The sequence below is a fragment of the Lampris incognitus genome, chromosome 3 (genome assembly GCF_029633865.1).
Source record: "Lampris incognitus isolate fLamInc1 chromosome 3, fLamInc1.hap2, whole genome shotgun sequence".
Classification (NCBI taxonomy): Eukaryota; Metazoa; Chordata; class Actinopteri; order Lampriformes; family Lampridae; genus Lampris; species Lampris incognitus.
The window spans coordinates 51,954,504-51,974,144 of NC_079213.1; the positions used below are offsets into that span (position 1 = coordinate 51,954,504).

General features: G+C 45.3%; 1 protein-coding gene across 6 annotated transcripts in view; it reads right to left on the minus strand.

Moving 5' to 3' along the window:
- Window positions 1-252: 252 nt before the first annotated feature.
- ctns (cystinosin, lysosomal cystine transporter) overlaps window positions 253-19,641 on the minus strand; it is a 44,202-nt gene continuing 24,813 nt past the window's right edge. For all 6 annotated transcript variants that reach the window (XM_056277159.1, XM_056277162.1, XM_056277160.1 and 3 more), the window contains 6 exons: window positions 12,231-12,368; window positions 11,622-11,721; window positions 8,496-8,615; window positions 8,170-8,340; window positions 7,750-7,867; window positions 253-862 (listed from right to left, as the gene is read on the minus strand). In XM_056277159.1, the coding sequence (XP_056133134.1) occupies window positions 714-862; window positions 7,750-7,867; window positions 8,170-8,340; window positions 8,496-8,615; window positions 11,622-11,721; window positions 12,231-12,368 (796 nt within the window). In that variant the 3' untranslated portion in view covers window positions 253-713. The remainder of the gene's footprint in view (window positions 863-7,749; window positions 7,868-8,169; window positions 8,341-8,495; window positions 8,616-11,621; window positions 11,722-12,230; window positions 12,369-19,641) is intronic.

Consider the following 19,641-nt stretch of genomic DNA (forward strand, 5'->3'; position numbering starts at 1 on the left):
GAGATAGTAGGTCACGAGTCTCTGATAAACTCTCTCTGGGTCTGATAAGGAGCTGCCAGTAACGGAAAACCCACAGGCAGCAGAGAAATCTCAGCACTTATTATAAATCTTGGCGATAGCAGCAGGTGATGCAGAAACATGTAGCTCCAGGGATGTATAGTGACAGCCCAGGAACACCTCACATAGTGTACTGGTGCTCTTCTGTCAACAGAGCAAGAGCACCATGATCATAGTGCACAGGGAGACAGGCAGTAACTGAAAAAGCATTTATTGGCTTTTTAGAAGGCAGTAGATATCTTTATTTGAAAATAGACGTTTCGTTTCACACATTTTGTACTGTTTACAAATGAGAGAGCAACGGTCAGATGTGTCCCCACAGCAACGGCATGAGAACATCACATCTGAACACTGACTTAGTTTGGGGGGAACTTAAAGGATTCACATAAAGTTATTACCAGTACTGTGGATAGTTAAGATTACATGATTTCAACTTTCCAATTGTCATTACAGCATACAGGTTTAGTCTTGCAGACATCACCAAGCCACTTCAAATTGGAGTGCCTCCTTTTTTCTAGTTTTGGGATAACATTTGTTCACAAAACTAGACTAAGCTTGTGCCATCTGAAAAATCAGAAGCTGCTGCTGCTGTGTGAATACAGATGTCAGACTATCCAAATAATAACCAGACAGCAATGTGTGTAAATGTGTATTACTCATGGTTGGTCCTGGCCAGCTACAGCGTCATACTGCCTGGATGTTCTGTACAGACAGTAGTGCTGCACCATGAACAGTATGTCAAAGAACACCGAGAACAGACCCAAGCCAAACTTGGTAGGATCCCCGAAAATCAGCCTCCATTCACCTGCAGAGAGAAGAGAGGGAGGGGGAGAAGTGTAGAAAAGCAAGAAATACAGAGGATTACAACACTGGTAATGTGTGCGTGTGTATCTTTCAGTTAGTCCATCAGACAAATATTTAATGAATGTAAATACATACATGCGGAAACAGAAATATACAGGTGTGCATGCAGACTTGTAATAAGCAGAGTGTGTTGGTATGGATGTTAGATGTTGACATGGATGTTGGTATGGTCATTGGTATGGACATTGCTTGTTGATATGGACGTTGGTATGGATGTTGATAATGGATGTTAGTATGGCTGTTGGATGTTGATATGGATGTTGGTATAGATGTTGGATGTTGGTATACCAATACCAACATCCATATTGGTATGGCTGTTGATATGGATGTTGGTATGGATATTGATAATGAATGTTAGTATGGCTGTTGGATGTTGGTATGGATGTTGGATGTTGACATGGATGTTGGTATGGTCGTTGGTATACCAATACCAACATCCATACCAATATCCATATTGGTATGGATGTTGATATGGATGTTGGTATGGATATTGGAATGGATGTTGGTATGTACGTTGGATGTTGGTAGGGATATTGGTATGGATGTTGGTATGGACGTTGGATGTTGATATGGATATTGGTATGGATGTTGGATGTTGATCTGGATATTGGATGTTGGTATGGATGTTAGATGTTGATATGGATGTTGGTATGGACATTGGATGTTGATATGGATGCCCTGCTGACAGGTATTGACATGGCTATTGAAACTTCACAGGTGTTAGTTAAATAATACAGGTTTTTGTTTTCAGCAGGCAAGGCAAGGTCTGTTGATAACAATGACAAGTCTATGTTTTGCCATAAGGAATTCAATAAGAAATCCAGAATAGTTTTGCCATAAGGAATTCAATAAGACATCCACAAGAGGAGAAAAAGGAATTCAAACAAGAAAATAAAGAACATTTTGAAAGAACATAAAAGGTAAAAACAGAAATAGAATAAAAGGGTTTCAGTTCAGGATTAAAGTGTAACACTTCACTGGGCTGAAGAGTCAGTTAAAGGCAACGGTCAACAGAAGTTTTTAGCCAAGTTTTACAGGTGGTGAGCTGGAGAAAGTCTTACACCTTCTGGAGGTTTGTTCCAGCTACATGTAGCATAATAACTACACGTAGCTGGAAAACTGTGACTAGAATTCTGTGTCACAGTTGAGAAATATGTATAATTATAAAAGTAGAAATGGAAAAGGGATACCAAAATCCACAAATTCATATCAAGCTTGTTAAATGCAAATGAGGGGCGATGAATAATACTTCTCCCATCTACAAATAAACACAAATCTGTATCAGGAGTGGTAAATGCAAAGAAGCAGAAACATAAATGTATCTGTCCATCCACAAATAGATGATGTCTCACTGGTGGAAGCCATCTTCTAACAACATCCCACTAGGATTACCGTAAACCCTACCACCTATAGACCCAGAGGCACTACTAAATCTACAACAACAGCAAACTTGGTTTCCATTCCACCCACTCCAACAACAAAATCAAACTATCCTCTACTCAACAGCAGTTCCGCCCTTTGACTGCTTCTACTGTTCAAACTGTTGCTGCTGTTTTGTTTGCTGAACGCGAGGACCCTTGCTAACAAGTCTTATCATGCCAAGATTTTATCACGACCAATAATACTGATTTTTATTCATTACAGAGTCCTGGGTAAGCTCTGGATAGCACTACTACTACTTTTAGCTGCTCCCGTTAGGGGGCGCCACAGCGGATCATCCGTTTCCATCTCTTCCTGTCCTCTGCATCTTCCTCTGTCACACCAGCCATCTGCATGTTCTCCCTCACCACATCAATAAACCTCCTCTTTGGCCTTCCTCCTCTTCCCTGGCAGCTCCATATTCAGCATCCTTCTCTCAATATACCCAGCATCTCTCCTCCACACATGTCCAAACCATCTCAATCTTGTCTCTCTTGCTTTGTCTCCAAACCGTCCAACCTGAGCTGTTCCTCTAATATACTCGTTCCTAATCCTGTCCTTCTTCATCACTCCCAATGAAAATCTTATCATCTTCAACTCTGCTACCTCCACTTCCACCTCCTGTCTTTTCATCAGTGCCACTGTCTCCAAACCATATAACATATCTGGTCTCACAACCATCTTGTAAACCTTCCCTTTAACTCTTGCTGGTACCCTTCTGTCACACATCACTCCTGATGCTCTTCTCCACCCACTCCACCCCACCTGCACTCTCTTCTTCACCTCTCTTCTGCACTCCCCGTGACTTTGCCCTGAAAACTCTATCCCGCTAACTGAGCATCCCCCCGTTACTCCTGTTTTAATCAACCCAGGCTGTCCGGCTGTGGAGGTGGGATTATTTGTAACCCCGTGGAGGTGGGGTTACAAATGCTCCCCTGTCTCTCTTAATACTTTTCCTTCTTTTGGATCTCCTGGTTTTCTTTTAAATGGCCAGCATCCAATACTCTGTATTTTAATCTATAGACCACCTTATTCTGAACTTTTTTCCTTTATTATGAGCAAATAAGACATAGTTCTTATCCTTGGTGATTTTAATATACATGTGTGCTGCCCTTCCACGTCTTGTTTAGTTTCCCCAATTACAAGTCACGCCAATCCTCCTGGCACGGAACAGCTACACTATATTGCTCTCTTTGTGCCGGGGGACCTGATCCTTGGGGTGGACCAACTTCCGGTGCAGCATGTTTTGAGGTTTCAAAGCAACTGAGACGCGGTGTTCGGAAAATACACGTCTCAGCTATTTCAACTATCCCGCCACATACAAAATCACCTCTGGTTTACACTTAGGCAGCTGTTGTCCTTGGCTGGTGCACTGTTTGGGCATCTTCCTGGCTTTGACAAACGCCCAGTTAGGATAACCACACTTAACCAGGGCCTGTTTAATGTGGGATTTCTCCCCTCCCCCAGCCACTCTGTCGGTGGGGACCACTGACACAGGCAGAAGAACATTCAACAACAAGAAGAAGGAAAGGTTCATGCATCGTACACTGCTCTCCAGCTCATCATTGTTCACCTGGCACAGCCTTGTTGTTCACCTGACACAGCCTGGTTGTTCACCTGACACAGCCTGGTTGTTCACCTGACACAGCCTGGTTGTTCACCTGACACAGCCTGGTTGTTCACCTGACACAGCCTGGTTGTTCACCTGACACAGCCTGGTTGTTCACCTGACACAGCCTGGTTGTTCACCTGACACAGCCTGGTTGTTCACCTGACACAGCCTGGTTGTTCACCTGACACAGCCTGGTTGTTCACCTGACACAGCCTGGTTGTTCACCTGACACAGCCTGGTTGTTCACCTGACACAGCCTTGTTGTTCACCTGACACAGCCTTGTTGTTAATGTAACAATACACACACGTGTCTCCATTCACAAACGCAGATTCAACAATTCAAATGCAAGTTTAGGTGCCACAATTATATCATGCTAAAACTATGAACACACACTTACTGAAATAAACATGATGTAACACGACGACAGTTTACACAACACCAGGATTAAAAAAAAAAGACCGGTTGTTAAAATCCCTAGTGTTTGCACTGCAACAGTTTCGGTGGGAAATAAACTGGAGATGGCTGCCAAGGTGACGTCGCCACCACCAGGACACATCGTCAGTTGTGTACCTCAGCATCACAGGGTGTTTCGGCCTTTTATCACAAGACACCCTCAGCTGAGGCAGGCCCACCACAGGTTGATTGGTCCTGGGTGTGTGTCCTGTGGTTAGCTCTTCACCCTGGGAGCCCAGATGGCATCTCTCCTTTTGATCCAGATCCATTGGCTAGTCCTCTCGGCAGTGTCGGCTAGCTCTTTGATTGCTCTCATGTGGGCCTGCCCCCTGACTACTACTTCCCTCAGGAGTTTTGCTGAGGAGCTGGCAACAAAGCCCCTACAACCCACCTCCACAGGGCACACCTTCACCTTCCAGCCTCTGTCCTCTGGCGTACCGCAGCTTCTTACACTCATACACTTCATCGGCTGCATCCTCCCAAGGGACTGTCAGCTCTATGATGTAAACGAGCTGGTAAGAATTCGACCAGAGGACGAGGTCTGGTCACAAGGTGGTTGTTGCGATCTCTGTCGGGAAGATGAGCTTCTGGCCTAAGTCCGCCCGCATTTCCCAATCCCTGGCTGAGTTTAGTGAGCCTAAGTCGGGAAGTGAAGGGTTGGCCTTCAGTTTATCCCCCTTCCGAACGAAAGCTGGAAAACGCCGGGGCCTTTCCTGGTTGTTGACCGGTTGGGCATTGATGGAAATGCTCTTGCATTTCCATCAATGCCCAATTCTGTGAGGGACATGTCCAGCCTCACTTTGGAATTCCTCAACCAGGCTGGAAATTGGCAGTGCGAGGGCTCCATTGCCGTAGAGTCCAACACTGCTGAGGTACTTTGGCAGTCTGAGCCACTTCCTCGCCTGCGAGTTCACTAGCCTCTCAAAGCAGTTGGCATGAGATAGTGAGACACCGTACATGGTTACTGGCCATATGAGTCGGGGTAGCTGCCCAAACTGAAAGCACCAGAGCTTCAACTTCCCGGGCAGTGCAGTGTTGTTGATTTGCCTGACAAAGTTGCTCCAGTTGCTGGGTGTCTTTGAGGTCTGCATTGTACCACCATCCGACGCTCTTGATGGCCTTCTCTTGGACTGTGGGGATTGGTTGATCACTGATGTAGAACCGTACATCTGTTAATTGGCCTTTAACAATGGAGATGCTGCGGGATTTGCTTGGTTTAAACTCATTCGTGTCCACTTGATGTTTTCCAGGAGTTTCTGCAGCAGGCGCCTGGTGCATGGTTTCGTTGTTGCTATGGTGGTCAAATCATCCATGTACGCCCGGATTGGTGGAAGACGCAGGCCATTCCTGGACCTTTCGCCTCCCACCACCCATCGAGATGCATGGATGACAAGCTCCATTGCCATGGTGAATGCCAGATGGGAAATAGTGCAGCCCGCCGTGATGCCTATTTCCAGATGTTGCCAAGTGGTGGTGTTGTTCTGTGTTGTGACACAGAACTGGAGATCTGAAAATAGGTCTTGACCAACTCTGTGTTGTTTTTGGGGGCATGGAAAAAAAATAAATAATCAAACACCGTCCACAGGATCTTGTGAGGAACCGATCCAAAAGCATTGGCGAGGTCTAAGAAAACCACGTGCAGGTCTCGCCGTTCTTTCTTGGCAGCTTTTATCTGGTGCCAGATGATATTAGCATGCTCCAGACATCCTGAGAAGCCATGGATCCTGACTTTCTGCACTGATGTATCGACAAAGTTGTTTCTTTGCAGGAACGTGGCGAGCCTTTGGACAATCACGCTAAAGAAGATCTTTCCCTCTATATCTAGAAGGCTGATCTGGTGAAACTGGCTGATGCAGGAAGAGTTCTTCCCCTTGGGGATCAGAATACCTCCTGCTCTTCGCCATATCCTGGGTATGACTCTTTTCTGCCATGCCACTTTCATCAGCTTCTAGAGGTATTTCAGGACTTCAGGAGTGTTCTTATAGAGTCTATACTGAATACCATTAGGCCCAGGAGCTGACATCGATCTTGCTTGCTTTACCATCCTCTCCACCTCGCTCCATGTGGGGGGGTCTTGTGTCCATATGCTGGTCAGGTGGGTGAATTGGTGGCATGTCATCCGGGATGGTGACTGGCTCATGTCTCCGGACATCAGAGTAGGTCTACTTTAGGTGCTCTTCCAGATCTCATATGGGGACTCTGAGGCTCCCATTCTTCTCACTGTCAAAAAGGCTCTTGACAAAGCTGTAAGGGTTGCTGTAGAAGCGAGTCCTAGCCCCTTCTTTCCTCTTATGCTTTCACCTGAGGTGTTCTGCTCTTCGCAGCTTTGTCAAACGCTGCTTTATTTCAGCTAATTGTTTAGCTACAAATATATAAGCCATAGATACGGAGTTAGCTAGGCTAATAGCCGGGGACACTATAAGTCAGGAGAGATCACGACTCCTGCCGGAGAAGGCAGATATGTTGATTTTTCTGCAGAAGAACTGTTAGGATAATGTTCTAGGTTCTTGTTTGTTTGAACTTCCGTTAGCCTTTTGCTGTAAAAATTTATTTTTAATATTTTTTTTCTTTCTTTATCTTTATCTACTTTTTTCTTATTTGTTGTTGTTGAATGTTGATTATAAAGTCTATAATTCAGACGCATTTAAAACATTGCTGCTGCTGTTGCTGCTGAATAAATAATATTTGTTTATATTTATATAAAGTTATATAATAGAATAATAAAGCAATGTCGATTCTGTTCTTAATTAAGTGTCTTTTTTTCTTGCATAATAATCAAAAAGAACCGATAAGAGTATCGATAAAGTAACGAACCGATAAGCAGTACCAATAAGAGTAGTAGTATCAATAAAATCCTAACGATACCCATCCCTACATCAGTAACAATATGAACACACACTGAAATAAACATGATGCAACATGTACTGACGACAGTTCACACAACACCGGTAAAGGCTCACCTGCAGATGGAGGGTGTCCTCATGTGTCACAAACTTAACACGGATTGTGGATTGTCTTTTTTCCGTCTCCGTTTCTACGTTTTTTATCACAAGCATTTGAACCACAGACTTTCTCCCATAACATGCTGCTGCGCCTTGTTTTGTTTTGGCTCAGGAAGGATCAGCTGACAACTCCCAGACCACCGCACAACTTCCATCTGGTCACATTAAGTCAGGGGTGTAGTCTGGTGCTACGCCACACAGGTGTGTAGCTGGGCAGGCAGCATAACCAGTGGAAAATGCTTTTGACAGAGTGACCACGCCCTATGTAACATGTGACCACATACAGGTCATTCATGTCACACGCCTGGTCCAGAGCGGGACAGACCCGTGTGTGTCCTTACCATTGTTGTAAGACTGCAGGACCATCTGGAGAATACTGAAGAGCCCCCCGGTGAAATCCAGCAACACATTGCCAATACTCCACCCTTCAGTACTCTGTCGCCTGTAGTTCATATAAGCCTAGAGAACACACACACACACACACACACACACACACACACACACACACACACACACACCCTGTTAAAGGACAGAAAAGAATATTTGGCCTTCTGACAATAAGCCATGACTTACACAATCCAACACACAATTCTCCTGGAAGGTTTGTGGGAAATGGCTGCTGTTGGCGAGCCGGTGATTGCATGGCAGTGATGTGGCACTGTCTGTTGGGATTTATGTCTGGGAGACTGAGTCTCTGATAGTGTCTAATGTGATTCAGATAAACTGGAGGGTTGCTTGTGTGTTGTGTGTTTATCACCCACCTGTGGGATGTACTTGATCAGAGTCACCGCTAGTTTAATGTAGGAGAAGTAGTAGAGGTAATCCAGCCAGGTAATCTTTTTAGCTATCGCCACAAAAAGGCTGATGAGTGCAAAGGTCCAACTAATCAGCAGAAAGACCAGAGCCATCCTGGACACCTGCTGACCGCCCCGCTGAGAAGACCAGTGGAAGACAGGCGGTTATATGCTCGCCCCACACACAGACACACACATCAGACATGCTGCACACTCCAACACAGTTGGGGTTACCGTCTCCCTTGTGTGCCTACACACATACACACACACAAATATCATAATCAAACACATACCTCATACACAGCAGCTTGACAGATGTAGACCAGACACAACAGAACAGCATGGAGACTGAAGAAGACATCGTTGGCATTGACAGGGTTAACTCCATTGGGGTTCCACTGCAAAAATTCTTCCTGCAAGAGACACACATGAAACATGGACAGGGAAAACTCCTAATCCAGCAGAAGATACTGTTTGTTAAGTTTAAGGACATCTTTTTTACATTAACAATAAGTTATAACTACCCAGATTTAAGGGAGCATGTCCAATCATACATCACTGAGGGCAAAGACAGGATTCCCACTTTTTTTAAGGAAATGATTTTGCAGGATTTTTCAAAGACATTTTCCATGACTCTTTTTTTTTGGACATTCATGACAGCCCATGCTCAAAGGTCATAACTATCAGTCAAAACCGCCACAGTCTTTAAATGGATTGTGTAACTTTTAGCTAGTCATTGAATGTACCTCCAAACTTCAAACCCTGATGTTCCATCTCAGTAGCAACAAACACTAATGTGCCATCTCAGTGGCAACATACACTGATGTGCCATCTCAGTGGCAACATACACTGATGTGCCATCTCAGTTGCAACAAACACTAATGTGCCATCTCAGTGGCAACAAACACTGATGTGCCATCTCAGTGGCAACATACACTGATGTGCCATCTCAGTAGCAACAAACACTGATGTGCCATCTCAGTGGCAACACACTGATGTGCCATCTCAGTTGCAACATACACTGATGTGCCATCTCAGTAGCAACATACACTGATGTGCCATCTCAGTGGCAACATACACTGATGTGCCATCTCAGTAGCAACATACACTGATGTGCCATCTCAGTAGCAACAAACACTGATGTGCCATCTCAGTAGCAACATACATGGATGTGCCATCTCAGTGGCAACAAATCCTGATGTACTATCTCAGTTGCAACAAACACTTATGTGCCATCTCAGTGGCAACAAATATGGATAAAATGTGAGCAGATGAAAATTACACTAAAAATATGCTACCTAAGGGATTTCATAACCTATCATTTCAATTTTCTATGACCTCAACAATATTTTTAGGACATTTATTCAAGTTTACCATGTTTCAGGTGTTTCCATCACTGGACATCCAGTCAATACATTACCAGGTTTTCAGGGATGCATGGGAAACCCACCAGTGTGCAGGTTTTCATGCCAAACAAACACTGCACCGGGTGACTTAACCAATTAGCACACATTCAACCAGAGCAGCCGTTAGTGAAAAAACAACATCAAGTGTACTTTTTAGTTGGACTGTAAACCATCATACTTTTGCCCCTCAAATGCAAATAGTGTGAACTCTGATGTGAGGCATGTAGAGTATGTACAGCCATGCTGGCATGTTTATTAGACATCATGGTGATAACATTACATAAACGATGCTCCCTTTTTAATTGTACACCATCAATCAAGGTCTCACACAACTGTTCATATGCACAGTTCTGTCTGCAAAGTGTTCGCACAACTATTTAAGAAATCTTGAGACATTCATGAATTTCCTCTTATCATGGCTTTGTTGTCAGTACAACCAAAATGTAGGCATGGTGGAGATCTGTCATGTATGAATATGGACAACAGTGGTCCAGTTTGTCAGCAGTATGTCCTCTGAAATAGTCCATAAATCATGACTTTACCCAACAGAAAAAAACAGAAGCTATTGGAGCATGTTACACCACTCTTGATCCAAGCTCTAGTTCTCTCTCGATTGCATTACTGCTATGCACTTCTCCCTCATCTCCCAACCTTTGCAATTCAATCGCTGCAGAGAACCCCTAACAATGATGTGCACTTGGTTTTCTACTTGTGTAGATGTGCACACAACTCAAGACAGTATAGCAGTAGACATCCTTCACCATACCTCTCCATATACCTCACCACACCGCCCCATACCTCTCCATACATACTTCACCACACCTCCCCATACCTCTCCCATACTTCACTGACTGCAGCAGACAATCTGCACCATACCTCTCCATATACCTCACCATATCTCACCATACCTCCCCATACTGCTCCATATACCACACCATACCTCCCCATACTTCCCCATATCTCGCCATACCTCACCACACCTCCCCATACCTTACCATACATACCTCTCCATGCTTCCCCATATCTCACCACACCTCCCCATACCTCACTGACTGCAGCAGACAATCTGCACATGCACTTCCTCTATCTGCTGGAGTAGCGCATTAATTTGCAATTTGTTCAAAGATACTTATGAATAGAAATTAATCAATGTGACAGATAGAACCAATAGAATTGTTCCTGATTTGTACAGAACCGATTGATTTTTATAGCGTAATAATTTTGGTTGATTTTAATAGACAAATAATTTGGTATTACAGTGTTTCCTGCAAAAATTATGGTTTGGAGTGGCAGCACAGTGGTTGTGTCTAGCAAAGATGCAAACGTTAACTGTAACAAACCACTGAATTCTTCCAAATTCAATAGTTCAAACTATTAAACGGTATACAAATGCAACTTTAGGCCAGAGGCGATATCAACCTACGTGTACAAACTCATATAGTGCCCGCTCACAATTAGCTAATGTTAGCTATTGTTTGTTCGCTGTGTAAAGCTAGGTTCCTATCCTGCAAATTAATTTTATTACTGACAAGAGTCCCAACCCACAAGCATCATCCATGCATGTCCAGCAGTAATGCCCAATTATCATCACCTGCACCAGATAGGCTCAATGGCCACATCCCATTCCCAGCAACTGCAACCAGCACTTCACAGACCTACCCGCTGACAAACTAGACTGGCTGAGCAAAGCTATGTTGTAGTTTAGTATCAGCAGCCATAATCATGCGAGTAGAAAGTCATGTGAGTAGAAAGTCACTGTGTTACACTGTGGTTGACTGGAAAAGAGCATATTGCATTGTTGGGCATGTTTATTCACTCAACTTACCAAACATGAGCACTATTGCAATAATACGCATTTTCACTGTGTAAAAAATATACTGTATGTAACAACATACTATGTAATAACATACTGCATGTAATGAGAAACTGCATGCCACTGGGAACACTGGTATTCACACCACTACCACAAGTCTCATGTGCAACTGTTTACAGAAGATTACGGGACAAACGTACCTTAATATAAGGAACCCAGAACAGGCCTATGTTGAAGACACTGTAGGCGATGAAGCCTGTTATGTTCAGAGCCAAGAAGTCGAAGTTAAGACCTACAACACTGAACGGGGGAGACAATGCACACAAGCATTAGCATGCTGAAGGGGCTGAATGCACAAGATTTTACAACCATAATGAGCTTTAAGAATGATTGTGACTGTATTTGTATGATGCACCACTAGTCTCAACTTTGTCCTTCAAATGAAAAACTTATTTGTTCCTCAGATGTACTTTATGTTATATGTTTGGACTGATGCCAATTTGTTGGGTGCAAAGTCACACATGGAAGCTAGTGAAAGTTGTTGCTTGGGTCAGTGATACTCATGTGCCATGGAGAGCCATGTGTATACGGGCTTTCTTTCCAGCACACCATCTGATTCCACTGATTACGCCCCCTCTGGTTGAAGGTGTTTAAATCAGTGAAAGCAGCGGTAGTAACAGAGTAAATGTAGTAACAGAGTAATAGAGTAAATGTAGTAATGGAGCTGTGAGGACATCTGCAGAAGCATGGCTCTCCATGGCATGCGAGTGTGCATCACTGGCCTGGACAAATAAACAAAAACGTATTACCTTTTTCTTCTCCAGTTCTCCCAGGCTTGTGGATAGAAAGATACTGACCAGGCCACAAAGTAAATCCATCCAATTACCTGATTGATTAATGCCAGACTGTTGCTACGGACTACCAGGAAATGGATCCTCGTAGTTGAACTACAATAGTGACAGAGACAGAGAGAGAGAGAGAGAGAGAGAGAGAGAGAGAGAGAGAGAGAGAGAGAGAGAGAGAGAGAGAGATCAGACAAGGTCTAGCAGGTGGTACTGTGTAATCTAACTTCTCTCCCAGCAAAAGCTGCATGTAGCTGCACCGTTCCAGTGTCTTCTCCGCTGGACAAAGACAAGTCAATTATAATGGAATTATAAAAGCCATATTTAATCAGGAAACCCTTCTGTAAAGTGAAAGGTACAATTATTTTTGAAATTGGTGCATTATGACAGGAGAAAACTGAGAAAACAGGCTGTTGTTTCCTTTGTCCTTCAGTTTAAAATCCCACAACAGCCACCATGCATTGTGCTCCTCCCGTCTGGGGACATCAGGGAGCTTGTATATTAATAGCATGCGACCCTACTAACAGCAACAGTACCGTACGACATGAGCAGAGCAACCAACAGCACTCCCAGCTAACTTCACCTGCAGAACTGCTGTTCACGCTTCAGTTGGGTAATATAGGAGGTATGGTGTTCACCTATACTGCACCGTGGTGTAACAACCACAGCAGTGGGGTAATATAATAGGTATGGTGTTCACCTGTACTGCACCACGGTGTAAGGACTGGAGCAGTGGGGTAATATAGTAGGTAGGGTATTCACCTGTACTACACCAGGGTGTAAGGACCAGAGCAGTGGGGTAATACATACAGTAGCATACTCACTTTATCTTAAAACCCACCTTTTTACACTAGTATACTCACTTTATCTTAAAACCCACCTTTTTACACTAGCTTACTCACTTTATCTTAAAACCTACCTTTTTACACTAGTATACTCACTTTATCTTAAAACCCACCTTTTTACACTAGTATACTCACTTTATCTTAAAACCCACCTTTTTACACTAGTATACTCACTTTATCTTAAAATCCACCTTTTTACACTAGTATACTCACTTTATCTTAAAACCCACCTTTTTATACTAGCTTACTCACTTTATCTTAAAACCCACCTTTTTACATTAGTATACTCACTTTATCTTAAAACTCACCTTTTCACACTAGCTTACTCACTTTATCACTTTCACTGCACCTTTTTGTTGTTTCTTTACTGCTGCTGATGTATGCTCTGTTACTCACTGTGTTTTATTGCATTTGATGTAAGGTGACCTGGAGTGTCATGAAAGGCGCCTTTAAATAAAATGTGTAACATGTTGTGTGTCTGTGACAGAAGTAGTTGGATACACAAGCATGTGGGACTTGTGTGTGTAACATTCAACCATCAGGGTGTAATGTCGGCACATGTACTGCAGGTACTGCAGATGTGATTATACTGCTAGTGAAATGTTAACGCTTCATCCAGCCTGACATATGTCATACTTGAAGCCATACATTTCAGTTTTTTACTCCAAACTCTTGTTCAAGTATGCAGATCCTCTAACCATCCATCCAGCCATCCATCCAACCATCCATCCAAACACTTATTCAAGTATGCAGATTCTCTAACCATCCATCCATCCATCCAAAAAAAGTATTCAACTATGTGGATCCTCTAACCATCCATCCAAACACTTATTCAAGTATGTAGATCCTCTAACCATCCATCCATCCAGCCATCCATCCAAACACGTGTTCAAGCATGCAGATCCTCTAACCATCCAGCCATCCATCCATCCAAACACATATTCAAGTATGCAGATCCTCTAACCATCCATCCATCCATCCAGCCATCCAAACATGTATTCAAGTACATAGATCCTCTAACTAACCATCCATCCATCCAAACTCTTATTCAAGTATGCAGATCCTCTAACCATCCATCCATCCAAACATGTATTCAAGTACGCAGATCCTCTAACTAACCATCCATCCATCCAAACTCTTATTCAAGTATGCAGATCCTCTAACCATCCGTCCATCTATCCATCCATCCAAACTGCTCATCCTGCTCTCAGGGTCGTGGTAATGCTGGAGCCTATCCCAGCAGTCATTGGGTGGCAGGTGGGGAGACATCCTGGACAGGCTGCCAGGCCATCACAGGGCTGGCTGGCTGACACACACACACACACACACACACACACACACACACACACACACACACACACACACACACACCAAGCAACAATGTGGTATGGCCGGTTCAACTGATTTGGACTGTGGGAGGAAATCTCTAACAATCGGTCCTTTTAGTCCAGTTGCATAAGTGCCCATCCATACATGTTCAAGGAATATTAAAAGCTTCTCGTAGTGGCGTCTGGATGGCGTGGTGGTCTATTACATTGCCTACCAACACAGGGACCGCCAGTTCAAATCCCCGTGTTACCTCCAGCTTGGTCGGGCGTCTCTACAGACAAAATTGGCCGTGTCTGTGGGTGAAAAGCCTGATGTGGGTATGTGTCCTGGTCGCTGCACTAGCACCTCCTTTGGTCGGTTGGGGCGCCTGTTCAGGAGGGAAGGGGAACCCGGGGGGATAGCGTGATCCTCCCACGCGCTACGTCCCCCTGGTGAAACTCCACATGTATCGGAGGAGGCATGTGGTAGTCTGCAGCCCTCCCCAGATCAGCAGAGGGGGTGGAGCACTAACTGTGATGGCTCAGAAGAGTGGGCTAACTGGCCAAGTACAATTGGGTAGAAAAAAAACGGGGGGGGGGGACCCAAAAAAAGAAGGAGAGAAAAGCCAGAACATGTTCCATCATTTGCCTTTCATGGTATTGCTTTAAGACAACAAACCCTGTCACCCCATCTTCCACACTAAACCACCCACCTGCAGGACAAACCCTGTCCCCCCATCTTCCACACTACACCACCCACCTGAAGGACACACCGTCCCCCCATCTTCCACACTACACCACCCGCCTGCAGGACACACCCTGTCACCCCGTCTTCCATACTACACCACCCGCCTGCAGGACACACCCTGTCACCCCGTCTTCCATACTACACCGCCCACCTGCAGGACACACCCTGTCACCCCGTCTTCCACACTACACCACCCACCTGCAGGACACACCCTGTCCCCCCCCCCATCTTCCACACTACACCACCCACCTGCAGGACACACCCTGTCACCCCGTCTTCCACACTACAGCACCCACCTGCAGGACAAACCCTGTCACCCAATCTTCCACACTACACCACCCACCTGCAGGACACACCCTATCACCCCATCTTCCACACCGCACTACCACCTGCAGGACAAACCCTTTCACCCGATCTTCCACACTACACCACCCACCTTCAGGACACTCCCTGTCACCCCGTCTTCCATACTACACTACCCACTTGCAGGACAAATGCTCTCCCCCCCGTCTTCCACACCACACCACCCACCTGCAGGACACACCGTCCCCCCCCCCCCATCTTCCACACTACACCACCCACCTGCAGGATACTCCGTCACCCCATCTTCCACACTATACCACCCACCTGCAGCACACTCCGTCACCCTATCTTCCACACTATACCACCCACCTGCAGGACACACCGTCCCCCCATCTTCCACACTACACCACCCACCTGAAGCACACTCCGTCACCCCGTGTTCCACACTAAACCACCCACCTGCAGGACACACCCTGTCCCCCCATCTTCCACACTACACCACCCACCTGAAGGACACATCGTCCCCCCATCTTCCACACTACACCACCCGCCTGCAGGACACACCCTGTCACCCCGTCTTCCATACTACACCACCCACCTGCAGGACACACCCTGTCACCCCGTCTTCCACACTACACCACCCACCTGCAGGACACACCCTGCCCCCCCCCCCATCTTCCACACTACACCACCCACCTGCAGGACACACCCTGTCACCCCGTCTTCCACACTACAGCACCCACTTGCAGGACAAACCCTGTCACCCAATCTTCCATACTACACTACCCACCTGAAGGACAAATGCTCTCCCCCCCCCGTCTTCCACACCACACCACACACCTACAGGACACACCCTGTCACCCCATCTTCCACACCACACTACCACCTGCAGGACACACCCTTTCACCCCATCTTCCACACTACACCACCCACCTGCAGGACACTCCCCATCACCCTGTCTTCCATACTATACTACCCACCTGCAGGACAAACGCTGTCCCCCCGTTTCCCACACCACACCACACCCCTGCAGGACACACCCTGTCACCCCATCTTCCACACCACAGTACCACCTGCAGGACAAACCCTGTCACCCCATCTTCCACACCACATTACCACCTGCAGGACACACCGCTAGTCATGCCATGCTGCCACGGTGCACACTGACACAACACTGCATGCACTGTTGCTGTGCACACCAATATGCATACTTACATTCTACTTGTTTTAAGCTCTCGTCTTAAAATGAATGTCAGACCGTCAGCTCCCTGTGTTCACATGCAGGTGCTGGTTTACAAAGCCCGTTTAAGAGGTTTTTAATAGAAGCTCAAAGTAATGACTAAGTAATGTTTGTGGGGCCTAACTAGCACCTGTCTTAAGTGGCTTGGAAGAGTAGAGGTCTTTACTTCAGAAAACTTCATGTACCCACCTCATGTGATGCACACATGAAAACACAGAAGTAAACATCACAGTCTGCAGTCAGATTACCTTGATTACCTTACCAAATACTGAGTACTCAACCATAAGACTTAACCAGCAGCCTGAAATACAGATATTTACCAAGGTAAACTAACAAAAACCTATATGTTTTAATCTAGATCTGCAAATCCAGACGTCAGGGTCAGTCAGCAACACCGTTACATATGTGTTACATATTTATCATAAGAATGACTGCTAACAATACATTTCAACAACTTGTGTAGTTTATGAAGCGATTGTGTAGTGTAGTGATAATGCATGGGCAGTATGAGTGATAGTAGAGCTGTCACAATTACTACATAACTGCCTGATTGTGACTATTTGACCTGACCGCGGTGTTACAGACTAGTCGGGTCTAGGGGTTAAGGGTTAAACTCGCAACACTAGTCCTAACCTGGAGTGTGTAGAAAAGATGGAAACGAGGGGAAAAACAAGAGGAAGGACTGATTTCCTAGACGAGAGAAATAGCGGAGGTGGGCTAGCTTACAGAGGTAGCAGGCTAGCAGTTAGCAGGGCCCTCCGACAAGGCCTCAGCCACGTGGGTCTCAGCTTCCGTAAGCGGCGGACACCGTCTTGGTAGTTTAGTTCAGTTGGGTTGATGGTGGATGGATCCTCAAAAATATACACGAGACTTGGTTTTCTTCAAAGTCCTTCAAAGCTGGAATGGTGTGAACCTGCACTGCGTTCTCAAAGTGGCGCATCCTGAGGCGTTTAGGCAACCTCCCGCCATTAACAAACTCCAGGAGACGCACCCGCACCTCACGGTGACGTCCTCTTATAAACCCTGCTTAACCACACCTCCAGTCATTTCTCAATGAAAACCAGTCCTAGTAAGTAAGAAAAGAAGAGGGGGAAAAGGCAGCTATAACCCCCATCACTTCTAACATTCTTCCCCCCTTACAACAAAAAAAACCAACATCTGGTTTCAACCTATTTGGGGGACTTTTTTCTTTTTGTTTTATCCTTTTTATATTATTTTCTCATTTCCTAAAACAACAACAAGACTATGTACAGTTAATGGAAATGCTTGATTTGTTGACCGGTTGATTAGGTGATGAGCAGCACTTGGCGGATACCTGAATGTAGAGCCAGAGTGAGGGTTAGATACAGGAAGGAACAAAACAAAACTATACGGACACGGCCGTGGCCGTAACACCCCCACCCATAAAAACAGCCCTTACAGGCCTGTTAACAAAAACCCAACAAGAACAAAAAAAAAAAAACTGACAATGTGCTACATAACATAACAGTAAAACGTGACCCAAAAATGGCCAGCACCTTCCCATCAACACATGGTCACCTACAAAGTGGCCCTCAACCACAAGTTACTGACAGACAACACAAAGTAGCACACACAACACGGTCACTGTGACGACCCACGCCAGATAACGTAGCTGCGTTCGACCCGCAGGTGAACCAGCTACAACTCGTGACCAAACAAAACACACAGCACACAGTCACAACACAAGTTGTGCTAGCATGGACCAGCTGGTGGAGGAGGTGCTGGCCATCTCCGGGTCACACCCCGGATGCAGCGGAGCCACATAAGGCTTCTCCTATCTTTTCCCTGGAGACCGAACAGAGGTGGGAGTAGATTCTGTCGTGACAGCCTCACCAGGCCTGTCAGTTGCAGCCTGCCTCCTATCCTGTCTGCCAAACTTTCCTTTCCATGACATTTCTCTGTGAGTTAACTCATAAGAATCTGCTGCCATAGCACCTTTTCTTAACTCAGTAATGCCCATCTCATTTAGATGTATCTCCATATGCCGGGGTAAACTGGTTTTGAACTGCTCCACCAGCATAAGTTGCTGCAACTCTTGAAAGGTGTGAGTGTTACTGCTTGCTAACCACCTGTCAAACACAACCTCCTGTTGCCTAGCCAAATCAAGTCAAGTTTAACTTGATTTATGCTGCAGAGACCTAAACTTCTGTCGATAGGCTTCTGGCACCACCTCATAGGCTGTCAGAACCACGTTCCACACAGTATCATAGTCTCTGCCGTCAGAAGCATCTAACACAGCATAAGCTTCCTGGGCTCTGCCCTCAATACACTCTGGATAAGCAACGTCCACCTATTCTCAGGCCATTCTAGCTCTTTGGCAATTTTCTCAAAAGCGTCAAAGAAAGAGCCCACATCATCTCGGTTAAATTTTGACATGAGTGTCAAACAGCTAGAAACATCAAAACAAGCTTCGTGCTTATGTTGTAAGTCAATGTTATTCACTTTAAGCTTCTCTTGCTGTAATGTCAGCTTGCCAACTCAAGCTGAAACAGCCGCTCGCCCCCTCTCTCTGCTCGTTCATGTACGTGATCTTTTAGGTGTAACACTGAAATCAGAGTCTCCACAATCTCTGGCTTTTTCGTCTCTGGAGTGACGTCTACCTCACAATATTGAGCTACTGAAAGCAAATCTTCCTTTTTAAGCTTACGCAATTCCTTGCGCCCAAAATCACTCCCACAAAACTCCTCTACATTGAACGTTGCCATGGTTATCGTTATCAAATTCTCTCAAAAGTTAGGCTAACCAAATGAGACAAGACTCTCACAAAATTACCTCTAAGATAAATATTACCAAATAGCCTTACCGACAAAACATATAGCCTGCAACAAGAGGTAGCTCATAAATCGAAATATTCCCTGAAATTGATATGAACAGACCGCACACAGAGCGCTCACGATGTTACTCGAAGACCCAA